Source organism: Telopea speciosissima, chromosome 11, assembly GCF_018873765.1.
Source record: "Telopea speciosissima isolate NSW1024214 ecotype Mountain lineage chromosome 11, Tspe_v1, whole genome shotgun sequence".
Classification (NCBI taxonomy): Eukaryota; Viridiplantae; Streptophyta; class Magnoliopsida; order Proteales; family Proteaceae; genus Telopea; species Telopea speciosissima.
Genome location: NC_057926.1, coordinates 6,286,584 through 6,301,535, shown reverse-complemented (window position 1 = coordinate 6,301,535; position 14,952 = coordinate 6,286,584). Strand labels below are relative to the sequence as shown.

The 14,952-nt window shown below is 41.4% G+C and overlaps 1 protein-coding gene across 1 annotated transcript in view; it reads right to left on the bottom strand.

Moving 5' to 3' along the window:
- Window positions 1-14,952, bottom strand: part of LOC122646314 (probable tocopherol O-methyltransferase, chloroplastic) — a 47,415-nt gene that overhangs the window by 16,144 nt on the left and 16,319 nt on the right. The window contains exons 3-4 of the mRNA XM_043839845.1: window positions 3,331-3,435; window positions 2,512-2,715 (exon numbers count right to left, since the gene is read on the bottom strand). Of these exons, the coding sequence (XP_043695780.1) occupies window positions 2,512-2,715; window positions 3,331-3,435 (309 nt within the window). The remainder of the gene's footprint in view (window positions 1-2,511; window positions 2,716-3,330; window positions 3,436-14,952) is intronic.

Below are 14,952 nucleotides of genomic sequence, written 5' to 3'. Positions count from 1 at the left end.
TAGATGGGTTTATACAATCAAGTATAGATCCGATGGTACAATGGAAAGGTACAAAGCTCGGCTGGTTGCAAAAGGGTATAGTCAGGTGTATGGCATTGACTACCAGGAGACTTTTGCCCCTGTAGCCAAGCATAACTCCATCAGGGTTCTTCTTTCAGTAGCAGCCAATAAAGATTGGCCTATGTACCAATTAGATGTGAAGAATGCATTTCTTCATGGAGATTTAGCAGAAGTTGTGTACATGCAGCCTCCACCTGGTTTTAAGTGTCCCTCAGCTGAAGGGAAAGTGTGTTTGTTGAAGAAAGCTCTCTATGGCCTAAAGCAGTCTCCTAAGGCCTGGTTTGAGAGATTTAGACAAGCTATTATGAAGAATGGGTATTCCCAGAGTCAAGCTGACCACACCTTGTTTATCAGGAGAGGTAATGGTACAATTACAGCTCTCATTGTCTATGTTGATGACATTGTGGTGACTGGGAATGATGTTGCTGAGATAGATAGATTGAAGTCTTATCTGGCTAAACAGTTTGAGATCAAAAACCTTGGAATCTTAAAATACTTCTTGGGTATTGAGGTATCTAGATCAAGGAAAGGGATCAACATTTGCCAAAGGAAATTTGTCTTGGATCTTCTGAAAGAGACAGGGATGATGGGGTGCAAACCAGCCACTTCCCCCATTGATACGAATCATAAACTTGGTGATGAATGTGGTTCTTCTCTTATAGATGCAAGCAAGTACCAGAGGTTAGTTGGGAAACTAATCTATCTCTCCCTGACTCGACCAGACATCTCTTATGCAATTGGAGTGGTGAGTCAGTTCATGCATGCTCCCAGGGGTGGACATCTGGATACAGTATATCGCATCATCAAATACTTGAAATCCTGTCCAGGAAAGGGCCTTCTATTTGCCAGGCATGACCATTTGCAGATTGAAGGCTACACAGATGCTGATTGGGCTAGTTCAGTCACTGACAGAAGATCTACTTCTGGGTATTGTACCTTCTTGGGTGGTAATCTAGTTACCTGGCGGAGCAAGAAACAACCAATTGTTGCTCGATCTAGTGTTGAGGCCGAGTTTAGGGCCATGGCCCATGGAGTATGTGAGCTTATATGGCTAAAACAACTTCTTCACGATTTGAGCTTTGAAACTGAAGGGCCAATGAGACTTTATTGTGACAACAAAGCTGCCATAAGCATTGCCCATAATCCGGTTCAACATGATTGAACCAAGCATATTGAGGTCGATCGTCACTTCATCAAAGAGAAGTTGGATTCTAGGTGCATTTGTACTCCCTTTGTGAAGACAGGTGATCAAGTAGCAGATATCTTCACCAAGGGTCTCTCTTCTAGTCTATTTAATACTCTATTGTGCAAGCTGGGAATGTATGACATTTATTCTCCAGCTTGAGGGGGAGTGTTAGAGTTGTTAGAATATCTTGTATAGGGGTAATTTTGTCACTGTCTAGTTATAAGACATGACTAAGTTGTATTTTTACTTTATTGTCTTATTTCTCCTTACCTCCCTAGGGAGGCTTATGTAATTTGGAAGACTTAATGAATGAAGCTAATATGTGTGTTGAGAATCACTCTCAACACACAATCGATTCTCCCATTCTCTTCTCTTCTTCTTCTCTCTTCTCTCCTTCTTCTTCTTCTTGCTGTAAACTTCTTCTCGTACCAGATTCGATCTACCTTTGAGTTTCAACTAAAATGGCTTAGGACCACGTGGTTAGGGAAGTTTTAGTCATAGTAGGAGTCATGTTTTGAGAGTTCTATATAAGGTTATGTACCCTGACCGCTAGCTATATGAGTTGACTGAATAAAGTTGAGTTTTCTTAAATGGTTTGACTGTGCTTATGAGTTACGGATAAGGTTGAAAGGTATCTTCTCTGATCTCTTTCTTTATATTAATTTCTATTAATCACTTTGATTTCTGTTATTTCTCTTTCTTCAAAGTTACTATTCACAGTCCCGCAACAATCCCTGACTCTTATTCTTCCTTCTAAGTTCTTCTCTTTCTTAAACCCTAATCAGTTTGATCCTATTCCCACCACCTTCCCTTGCAGTTCAGCCTTTGAAGATCCATAAATTTTAGGCTGTGTTGCATCATATTGTCCACATCATCATCTGTTAGCCTATTAAGATTCAGCCCAATCCAATTTTCTAATGGGGATATATAAAAATCTTTGAAACTGGTTAAAGTTTCAACTTAGCATTGTGTTTTGACCATTGAAAAATAAAGCTAAAAGTTCATTACATTGTGGACCAAATGATTGAGATGGGATCCATATTTTGACAAACAACTAATGCATTATGAGTACAACTCATCCAACAATCAGTTGGCCAAAACCAGCGCTCTTGTAGCTCAAAATGGTGAACTGTTCTGATAAACTTATCAGAATAGGCCATCAAAATGAAATTTCGCCAATCCAGCTTAACAGAACGGACCATCAAAATGAAATTTTACCAATCCAGATTTACTGTCAAACATATGAAAACGAAGGATTTGTTTACCTGAAGTGAGTGGGACTGAAGTAGATTCACATAATCAGCAGTGGAACACCAGGTTGGAAGATAATAAGCATCACATATCTTGTTCAAGAGATCTTTCTCTTCTGGCAGCAAAGAGTCCTCGCCAGGGGAGAGATCTCTGTGGCACCATGTTACTATTATTATAGAGGCCCCAGGGGCCGCTACCCGGGCCAGCTCGCTCACAAACTGCTAGTTTAAACAGAGAGAAACATGTGCCATGAGACCCAAAAAAAAAAATCTCTCATAGGGTCCATCTGGTTGCAACTAAAGGAAAATGAAGGGAAGTGAGTAACCAACTTAAAATCTAACCAAATAAGTTGATTAAACTTTTCAAGTGGACTTCTTATTTTCCTATTCAAATAAAGAAATTTTGTGGAAAGTTGAAGTAAAATTCAATTGCTAAATGTTTTTGAGTTAGTTGAGCAACAATTGTTGGCCATAATTACAAAAATTTCCATTTTATTTTTGATTAATTTCATTTTCCTTCCCTTCACTTCATTTCCAACCAGACAGAACCTTAGTTGATTTAAAATTTAACTTTGAGACACTTGTAAATCTTCAGGATGATAATCATTATCTACTGTAGCATTCAGCCCACAAATATATATAAACATTTCCATATTATGAAATCCACCTAACAGTGTAGCTAGAAAAGAAGGCTCGCATCATGAATTGACTTTTGGAACACTACTTTGATTTATAATCTTGAAAACACATGAACGTTTATACCTATCAATGAAAAAATCTTGAAAACAACTAATAACTAAGAAGAAAAGGGAGAAATTGAATGGAGGGACAAACCTTTGTTTTGTCAGGCATGTGCTCTCCACTCTCCATAGACCAAACCAGGTCAAACTGTTCATCAGGGAAGGGCTGATTCAAAGCATCAGCAACTTGGAAGGATACCTATTAGACATAAACAATTGTCGCATTAAACATGCTCGTTAAGTTCTTATCTGTGATCACTGGAAATTGATGGTACCCTCTTAGTAAAATGGATGGACACCAAAGCAAGACCCCTTCATACTTTTGCATTATCGAATTATTATATAGAAAAATCTGCAGATTGTATGAAATCAGCGTTTTTAACTTTCAAAACTTAGATCACTGATCAGATGCTAAGATCACCCAATTAGACCGCATTTGGTAACACTTCTGTTTTGCGAAAAGTGTTTATGAGATGGAAGTGTTTTTTATTTTTTTGTTCTCGGGAAACACTTCTTCAGGAGTGAAGTGTGTTTGGTAACAAAGTGTCTGAAGTGTTTCTGAATCAGAAAAGAAATAGAAACACATTTGGAAGGTATTTTAATAGAAGCACTTTAACAAAACCAATTTTTTATATTGAACGATACATTGACATTTAAGAAGGATTTTTGGAATTCTTTCTAAAATTGCTGTTAGACAACTGGCTATGTAGCAAGTTCTAAGATTTTTGGAATTCTTTCTAAAATTGCTGTTAGACAACTGGCTATGTAGCAAGTTCTAAATATCCATTAATTACAAAAATGCAAATTGGCTATCACTATGCATATCAGCTCATGTGAACTCTGTTCTTGTTTTTTTGCTAAAGGTCAACAAGATTTAAATTATATTAAAGAAAAAAAAGAGATAAAAGTGTTTAACGTGAATACAGATAACAAAGAAAAGGGGGGAAAAAACCCACCTAGAGCAATACCAATATCAGGGAACACCCAATCTTAGTGAAAGAGAGAGACCCCTAAGGGCTATGAAGAACAAAAACGAAATCTCGGCTGCCCCACAGAGTCTTCCAATGGAGCCTCCCTTGTAGAAGGAGGGAAGCTTAAGACAAAAGGAGAGGACTCTCCCCTTTTCGCCGCTGATTTAGCTAAAAAGTCCACCACAGGATTCGCCTCCCTGAAACAGTGGGTAATTTTCCAAGTTATTTGATTCATGGAGGAGTCGAGAGCAATCCAATCTTGCATGATGAACCATGGTATCGATTTTGAGTGAATGGCCACTGATGAGCCGAATCACATTCAACCCAGTCTTGAAACCCCCAGGTCTCTAGCTCCCTTTAAACCTTGGATTACCGCCACAAACTCTGCAACATAATTGGTTTTTACACCAAGGAAAAGACTGAAGGCCGAGATGGTAGAGCATGACTCATCTCGGAGGATTCAACCCACCCCAGCTCTACCTGGGTACAATAGAGTAATTAAATAGAGCTAGCGGATGCTTCTTGTCAATCAATTGAGAACTCCAACCCTAACGTAGCAGGAAGTGCACACCATATGGAATAAGCATATGGATAACTTGCAGATCCCCTAATATAGATAGACAAATCCTAATTTCTCGTCTATTGGTGATCTACTGTACTCGTATGGTTGATATGAGATAATGAGAAGGTTATTCGACCAAAGATTCCATTATGCGAGTCTGTGACTCGAGAAGTATGGTGCTGCTTGTTTTACAATTTACATATGTTTGAATCTCCTAGGTTTCAGATCGGGAAGAAGAATAAGATGAGAGAGAGAGAGTGATGTAGGGGACACTAGGCTACAAGAGAACAACACTAACGCTCCCACAGACAATCAGGATCGCAGTGAACTAACACACACAACATACGGACAGAAAGCATGGAAATAAATCTAGGTCGAAACTGTATCTCGGTTTCAACAGAAACCGAGACGAAACTAAAGATTGATACTGGATTTTATCAGGTTTCGACCATATTTTGGTAGTTTTGACAGTTATGACAAAATAAAAAAATACCGAGTTTCAACTAGTTTTGGTAGTTTCGATAAAAAAATACTGAGTTTCCACCAGTTTCGGTAGTTTCGACCAGTTTACCAGCACATGACATTTCGAGTTTGGCCCAGAAAAATACCATGTTTCGGTTGAAACCTGGAAAATCTCGGTTTCAGCCAAGGTCGAAACCAGCCTTGAAACCGAGATTTAGAACCTTGACTAGAATAAGGGATGACTGATAACTCTAGATTAAAGCACTGGATAGAGCTGAAATTTCTTTCGAATGGATATCCTGTTATCACATTTTGCTGATAGAATGCTAAAAATTCAGACTAAATCAATAGAGGGATTGAGAGAAACAACCTGAAACTGAAATTAGAAAGTAGGAAAACAGAATTAGCAACTAGAAGAGATTTATAGGAACTAACAATCCAGCAGTCAAATGGGTCTTCAACTTGGATCAAAGGGGGCTAACAGGGGATGGAATAACATACTAAACACTCAGTAACAATCCAATCGTTAGATGTTCTGGAATCATCGACTGAAGATCATAACATGTTGTTATTAAACATCAAACAAAGACTGAAAACAACTGTTAATGATCTAGTACAATGCTGAACAGTTGCTGGATTTCACTGGACCAGAATCTCAACAGAAGAACAAAGAAAGAAAAAAAAAAGATAGGAAGAAAGAAGAAGAAGGGATAGGGAAGGTCTCTCACCACGGTCTTGCACCGTATAGAGGCACTGACTCACTTACCTAAAAAAGCACAGCTTTCTCTTTCTTCAAAACTCAAATTGTGGGGGGTGTAATAAAGCCCCTGTTTTAATTAATAGCTTAAGATTCTTCATAAAATAGCAAACTAATAAAATTAGAAGCTATAAAATAGAAACCCCTAACCAACTAGTGTCATTACAATAAAGAGAATTTTACTTACTAAAACTGAAAATAGAAACTAGATAATGACAGCAATAAAATATGACCCTCTCCACTTGATATCTCCAATTGGGGCCTACAAGATTTTCTACATCTTCTAGAAATTATCCCACGTAAGGCTGTAATTATCTCCAGAAATATCTCCTTCTAATGGCCAGAATGGCCCCCACATTCACATGAATAGTACCACATGAACAATACCATTGTTCATGTGAATGTTAACCTCATTGAATTGCATCAGCTCTCCCCCACTTGAAAAACCTCGTCCACAAGTTTTAGTAAGCCTAGGGTGATCTTGGTGTGGCGCACATCCAATTTCAAGGCCATGTACACTCTTACAGGTCTTGACAGCTAGGAATGTAATCCTCCAGACGTGGCCCTCTCCTCAAAGAACTTAGACAAAATGGCACTGTCATTGTTCTCAACTTCCGAATCAGACATGTACTCGTCAGTCGTGTCCATAGGGTCTTCTACAGTTGTGTCTTGGACCTTCACCACTTCAAACTTGAGCTCCTTAGGTTCTTATTTGTTGTAATATGGGTCTAAGGGTAAATCTGTCCATGGGGGTATTCTTGTATGTGGGTTTTAGTCCCACATTGCTTAGTTAATTTTTTGTCATATGATTTCAATATTATAAATAAAGGCTAGGCTATGATCACATTGATCAAGCCAGTATTCACGGAATTCCACATGGTATCAGAGCCAAAAATATTCCGGGGATATGGGAAGTAAAATTTTTTCGTTTTTTTCTCTCTTCTTCTTTTTCTTTTCCTCCATTCTGCCCTAAAACCACCCATCGCCAGCCCCTCCACCACTTCCGCCAGCCACCAACCACCCCTCCACCACTTCCGCCAGCCACTGCCAGCCACCGCCTCCGCCAGCTACCGCCGACCACCGCCGGTCCTCTCCCTTCCTCCCGCCACCTCCGCAGGTCCCTCCCTCCTTTTTGCGCCACCTCTACACACCTCGGGGGGGGCTTCCACCTTGTTCGAATTTTTTTTCATCCCTTGGTGGTGAGTTGACTCCCACCAAGGGTTCGTTTTTTACCCTATACAAGTTCTGATTTTTTTTTGGGATTTGTCTCTGCCTATTTTTCTCCAGCCACCATGCCTGACGAGTCCGAGATCACGACTGCTTCGACTGGTTCTAACGATTCCAACCAGCGGGACTTTGTTCCCTTTCCGATGAATCCCATAAAGTTGAATGGCTGCAATTATCTTCTATGGTCTCGTTCCTGTTTATTTGCTATTGGTTCCCGTGGGCTCTCTGGTTATATCACGGGTACTAAGGTCAAGCCTGCAGAGGCTGGATCGGCTAAGAATCGATGGATGAATTTCAATTTTTTGGTGATGTCCTATTTGGTTAATTCCATGGACCAGACCATTGCTGGTCGTTATCTGCTCCTTGACACCGCTGCAAAAATTTGGAAGACGGCTCATGACACATATTCTCAGGTTGGGAATGCAGCCCAATGCTATGAACTCCGTCAGAAGCTCCATACTACCAAGCAGCTGGAGTTGTCTCTGTCCCAATATTACAATACCATGTGCACACTATGGCAGGAATTGGATTTTTTGGGCACATTTAAGGCTACCACGGATGTTGACTCGACGGCCTTCAGGAAGTGGGAGGATGGTCTACGGCTGTTTGATTTTTTGGCCGGCCTCAACATTGAATTTGATAATATCAGGTCCAATATTTTGAATCGGGATCCTCTTCCCTCTTTGGAGCAGGCCTATGCCATACTTTCGGCTGAGGACACGAGGCGCACTGCCATGGTTCATCCTATCACTCAGGAACGATCAGCCCTTGTTTCTGGTTCTCAATCTTCCCGTGGAAATTCCTCTCATCCTCCTCCTACTAATCGGCCATCTAGTGATCGCCCGCCTATTAAATGCGATCATTGTGGGAAGGACTGGCACACCAAGGACCGATGTTGGAAGCTTCATAGTCGTCCTACGGATACTCGTGGGCGTGGAAAGGGGGGTTCCAATCGGCCCAGTTCCTCTCGTGCTAATCAGGCTGCTACTGAAGATATATCTAAACAGTCTCTTTCCTCTGTGATGGCTGAGTTGCACAATCTGCGGGATATGATGAATCGCTTGGACACATCTTCTTCGGCATCTGTATCTCCTTCCATGGCGGCTTCGGCTTTGTCTCTACCTGCTCCTTCCAATGCACCTTCTTCCACAGGTATTTCTTTTGGTGGGAATTGCACCTCAGTCATGCCTGACTCTTGGGTTATTGACTCAGGAGCAACCAACCATATGACAGGTTCTTCCTCTATTTTTACCACATATACTCCTCTTTCGGGCCAGTCAAAGGTTCGGGTTGCTGATGGGTCTCTTTCTTCTATTTCTGGGAAGGGATCCATTCAGTGCACCTCCTCTCTCACTCTTTCCTCTGTTTTACATGTTCCTAAGTTTACTACTAACTTGCTGTCCATTAGTAGTCTAACTAAGGATTTAAACTGCAAAGTAATATTTTTTCCAACTCATTGTTTATTTCAGGATTTGGAAACGGACAGTACGATTGCATGTGGTAAGGTGGTTGGTGGTCTGTACGTGCTTGAAAGTTCCCGGACAGCATTGACATCACAGTCGGCATCTTCTACTTTTGACTCTGCATTGCTTGAGTTGAATAATTGGCATCGTCGTTTGGGCCATCCCCCGATTGGGGTTTTATATGCTTTATTTCCTAGTCTGGTAAAACAATGTAATAAACACAAATTTTCTTGTGATGCTTGCACTTTGGCAAAGCAAACTCGGAGTATTTTTCCTATTTCAGACAACAGAAGTTTGAGTCCTTTTGGATTAATTCATTCTGATGTTTGGGGCCTTGCCTGTTGTGTTTCTACCTTTGGGTTTCGATGGTTTGTCACATTTATCGATTGTTTTAGCCGGACGACTTGGGTATATTTGATGCATAGCAAGAGTGATGTGTTCAATTGTTTTATGTTATTCCACAAAATGGTCCAGACGCAGTTTGATGCCAAGGTGAAGATTCTTCGCTCAGATAATGGCAAGGAATATATGGATGGCGCTTTCCGTTCCTATTTGGACAGCCATGGGATCATACACCAGACTTCTTGTGTTGATACTCTAACTCAAAATGGAGTGGCTGAACGCAAGAACAGACATCTACTGGAGGTAGCTCGTTCCCTTATGTTCACCATGTCTGTCCCTCCTCGTTTCTGCGGTGATGCCGTGCTTACAGCTACTTACCTCATCAATCGACTTCCATCTCGTGTCTTGGGTGGCCGATGTCCCTTGGATATGTTGGTTGGCAAATCCACCTTTGTGGTGCCCCCAATAGTGTTTGGCTATGTCGTGTTTGCACGAAATCACCACGTCCATGGTTAGCTTGATCCCAGAGGATTACGGTGCATTTTTCTTGGTTACTCACTGACTCAGAAGGGTTATAAATGCTACCATCCTCCTACCAGAAAGGTGTTGGTCACCATGGATGTTGTCTTTCGGGAGTCGGAGGCTTACTTTCCACCGCCGGTACCTCTGCAGGGGGAGACTCAAAGTAATGAAGAGGTCCCGCTGATTGCTCCTTTAGATGTTGAGATACCAACCATTGAAGATGTTTCTATTGAACTAGAGGATGGAGTTACAAGTTAAGAACAAGAAGTGGGACAGATTGAGCAACAGGTGCAGGGGGGAGAGACTTGTGAAACAAAAATACACTCGGGGAACTGATTTTCCTACAGATGGTCCTCGGTACAAAGAGAAAGAAACCACCACTGCTGCACCACCTACGCAATCGGCATCTGTTCCTACTCCAAATCTTGCTCCTTGTCATACTTCGGGTAAGCCCCCTCTTGATCCTAGTCTTGATTTACCCATTGCTGTTCGTAAACAAAAAAGAAGTTGTACCCAGCATCCTATCTCAAACTTTGTGTCCTACAACTCTCTAACTCCTGCCTTTCATGCTTTCATATCCTCTTTGTCCTCTGTCTCTATACCTAACACTTGGCAGGAAGCACTAGCCAAACCAAAATGAAAGGAGGCACTGAATGAAGAAATGCTTGCCCTTGCGAAAAATCAGACCTGGAATTTGGTAAGTTCTCCACATGGGAAGAGGCCTGTTGGTTGTAAATGGGTCTTTGTTGTGAAGCACAAGGCTGATGGTTCTGTGGAGAGATACAAGGCGAGATTAGTCGCCAAAGGGTTCACTCAAACCCAAGGAATCGATTATCAAGAGACTTTTGCTCCTGTAGCGAAGATGAATACTGTGCGGGTCATCATTTCTTGTGCTGTAAATCAAGGATGGGAACTTCATACAACTCGATGTGAAAAATGCCTTCTTACATGGAGACTTGGAAGAAGATGTCTACATGGAGGTACCCCCGGGTTTTACCTCTTCAGAGACTCGGGGGAAAGTGTGCAAGTTAAAGAAGGCCCTGTATGGTCTGAAGCAGTCCCCAAGGGCTTGGTTTGGCCGATTCCACAAGGTTATGATCGCATATGGGTATAAGCAGAGTAATGCAGACCACACATTGTTTGTTAAGAGAGTGGGACAGCAAGTTACCCTTTTGATTGTCTATGTTGATGACATAGTAATTACAGGCAGTGATGCACATGTGATTCAGAAGCTGAAAGCTTATTTGGGCAAGGAGTTTGAAGTCAAGGATTTGGGCAAATTGAGGTACTTCCTAGGGATTGAAGTTGCCTATTCAGCTAAGGGCATAACTCTCTCTCAAAGGAAATATACCTTGGATTTATTGAAAGAAACAGGGATGCTTAGGTGTAAACCAGCAGATACCCCTCTGGAGCCCAACACACATTTGAAGAGTAAGGAAGGTGAGCCAGTGGACAAAGGCAACTATCAGAGGTTAGTGGGTCGATTGATTTACCTCTCACATACCCGGCCAGACATCACATTTGTTGTAAGCCTTGTCAGCCAATATATGCATGATCCTCACTCTTCTCACTTGGAAGCAGCATACAGAATTCTCCGTTACCTCAAGTCAGCTCCGGGGAAAGGAGTATTGTTCTCTCCACACGGCCATCTCCGGATAGAAGCGTACACTGATGCAGATTGGGATGGCAGTCCTGATGATCGGAAGTCCATATCTGGATATTGCACATTTGTTGGAGGTAACCTAACTACTTGGAGAAGCAAAAAACAAGCTATTGTGGCTCGATCTAGTGCTGAAGCTGAATTCCGAGCTATGGCACAGGGCATTTGTGAGTTTCTTTGGCTCAAGGGGCTTCTTCAAGACTTGGGGATGAGTGCTGATCTTCCTATGCGACTCTACTGTGACAGCAAGTCAGCAATCAACATTGCTCACAACCCGGTCCAACATGATCGGACCAAACATATTGAGATTGACCGGCACTTCATCAAAGAGAAGCTGGAACAAGGAATTATTTGTATTCCATTTATTCAGTCTAGTGAACAGTTGGCTGATATCCTTATCAAAGGAATCATTACAAAATTGTTCTTTCCTACTGTTAGCAAGTTGGGCATGTTTGATATGTATGCACCAACTTGAGGGAGAGCGTTGTAATATGGGTCCAAGGGTAAATCTGTCCATGGGGGTATTCTTGTATGTGGATTTTAGTCCCACATTGCTTAGTTATATTTTTGTCATATGATTTCAATATAATAAATAAAGGCTTGGCTATGATCACATTGATCAAGCCAATATTCACGGAATTCCACATTATTCTTTGTTGTTCACAACCATCATAGATGTTTCTTCAACCACCACTTCAATCATAGTCCCAAGTTCCTTAGTCTCGACCTCATTGTCCACCGTTACAACCTTGTTGCCTTCAAATTCTTCAATGTAAATCTCAGCAGTAGGAACATCAAGGACAGGCCCCTTCCTTAGCGACACAAATTGCTGGAATTTCTTCAACATTAACCTTGAATGCAGATTCTGTTACTTCAAAGGAGGTCTCTTCTCTTCCCATAGAGGTGCTATCAATGATTTTGGGATATGCAAAATCGTCGCTGCATTTAAGTCATTCATTTAATCAGTTGCCTCGGTTCTGCAGACATTTGTTGCATCATCTCAAGTATTCGATTGAAAGCATCATGGGTCTGATCCGGGGTCCTTATACTGCCCTCTGCCATATCTCTTATACCAACTGATGTAGGGGACTCTAGGGCCTAGGCTGCAAGAGAACAACACTAACACTCCAACAGAAAATCAGGATCACAGTGAACTAACACACAGAACAAAGGAACAGAATAGAGGATGACTGATAACTCTAGATTAAACCACTGGATAGGGCTGAAATTCCCATCGAATGGATGTTCTGTTATGCTGATAGAATGCTCAAAATTACATATTAAATCAATGGGATTGGGAGAAACAACCTGAAACTGAAATCAGAAAGTATGAAAACAGAACTCGCAACGTGAAGAGATTTATAAGAATTAAAAATCCAGTAGTCAAACGGTTCTTCAACTTTGTACAGGGGGTGGAATAATTTATTAAAAACTCAGAACAAACCAATGGTTAGATGGTCTGGAATCATTGACTGAAGATCATAACATGCTGCTGTTAAACAGACCTATCGCAGACACTTAGTGGGAATGGAAAACTTCAGAACATATTAGGATACTAAAGCACAGAAACAGTCAGTTAATCAAACATCAAACAAAGACTGAAAATACCTGTTAATGATTTAGGGCAATGATGAACAATTGCTGGATTTCACTGGACCAGAATGTCAATTGAAGAACAAAGAAAAAAATGAAAAGAAAAGATAAGAAGAAAGAAGGGATAGGGAAAGGCTTCTCACCCACGACCTCTCACCATAACTCGCTCACAAAGCCACTGACCCACTCAGCAAAAAAAGCATAGCTTTCTATTTCTTCAAAACTCATACAGCCCCTGTTTTTATTAATAGCTTTCAAAACCCTCATGCATGGCAATCTAATAAAATTAGAAACTCCAACCAACTAGTGTCATTACAATAAAAAAAAATCCTCTTAAAAACTAAAACTAGTAACTAGATAATGACTGCAATAAAATCTGATCCACCACTTGATATCTCCAATTGGGGCCCACAAGATCTTCTAGAAATTACCCCACGCAAGGCTGTAACTATCTTCCAAAAATATCTCCTTCTAATGGTCCAGAAAGGTCCCCACATCACTGTTCATGTGAACAGTACTGCATGAACAGTAACCTCCTTGAACTGCATCACAGAGAGAGGTAAATATCGGAGAAAGGCCGAGAGGGATCTACTCCACCGCTCTTGAGAAGATGAAGTGAGAACTATTGAGACGAGATGTGAGGTTGGAGAGTCAGGGTATAAAGATGGATTTGTGTTTATCTCGATTTGTTAGTTGGGACATCTGGAGGGATCTGTGTTTATCTCGATTTGTTTCTAGAACAACAAAGCAACTTTTTTTGCTTTTGTGTTTTGTTTTTCGGTGTTGCATATGCCCGGTTCACTTTGGGAGAACAATACGAACTGGACTTACTAAACGCGTTTGTGTTCTTTTTTTTTTTTGTTCCCACAAAATAGAGAGACACTAGAAATGCTTCTTCAGAGTGTTACCAAACGAGGGATTAGGTTTCCCCCGGCCCAACTTTTTTTTTTTCCTTTTTTTTTTTTTTTGTTTTTTTTTTTTTGAACCCGAACTTACCTAGGACCTGGGCCAGCCCCAAAATTTTATTAACTCATCAAAGAATAAAGAATACAGGGGGGGGGGGGGGACATTCCACCTTAACCCCAAACCCAAGAGAAACTCTTTCACTCTAGGACCAAGCCAAGCTCACCTTTACAATTATACTCTAAGGATTGGCAGACCCTCCCTATCCTCCCTAATGATCCCTTGAAAAGCACCCAAGGGTAAATCATCATGCTGGAAAGTGACAGAAGACTTAGTATCACAAGCCCGCTTGGCCAACCAATCAGCTGCCCTGTTGCTCTCTCTGTATGCAAAAACAACCATGGCTCGAATCGCGGCAATCAGCACCAGAATCTCATTAAACCAATACCACCCTTTCCACAGACTACACCTCTTCTGGTTCACCAAACTAACCGTGTAGGCCGAGTCTGAATTCACCACCTCAGCTTTGCACCCCAGCTCCTGGCACAAGCCAAGTCTGTCTCTCAAGGCCCTCAGCTCGGCTATAGAGTTCGTGCACACCCCGTAGTGGTTAGAGAAAGCTGCCAGGACAGCACCCCCCGTATTTCAGACAACTCCTCCCCCCCCCTCCAACACCAGGGTTGCCCCAACAAGCCCCATCGACATTGAGTGTTGGAATATGTAATCCAGAATACCGTGGGGGTATTCTGGTCCTTTTGGGGTAGTTTAATTCCTATGTTATTAGGTTTAAGTCACTGTTCTTATAGAAACAGTTAGTTAGGGGTAATTATGTCTACAGTCGGCTATGTGGGTTTTAGTCCCACATCGCCTATTTCAGTCCCTTTGTATTTTCCCCTCTATTATAAATAGAGGGGCTTACCTATCAATGAAAATAAGTTATTCTATTCTCTCATTCTCTGTTTCTAACCCACGATTCTGTCAACATGGTATCAGAGCTGGTCTGATCTAGGTTAGAAAAAGAGAAAGAAAACCCTAATCCATCTCTTCAATCGACTTCTCCCTTTCTCGGCTTCTCCTTCTTCTCAACCTTGTAAAGGGGCAGCACTAATGAGGTAAATATAGCATACCAATGATTCAGTTGCCGCCCCCCTCCCTTTCTACCTTTTTTTATTAAAAAATTTTGTTCGAAATCTGCTAGAGCCATACCTGCGATATTGGAGCTGTCCAGAATTTTTTGGAGATCTGATTTTTACC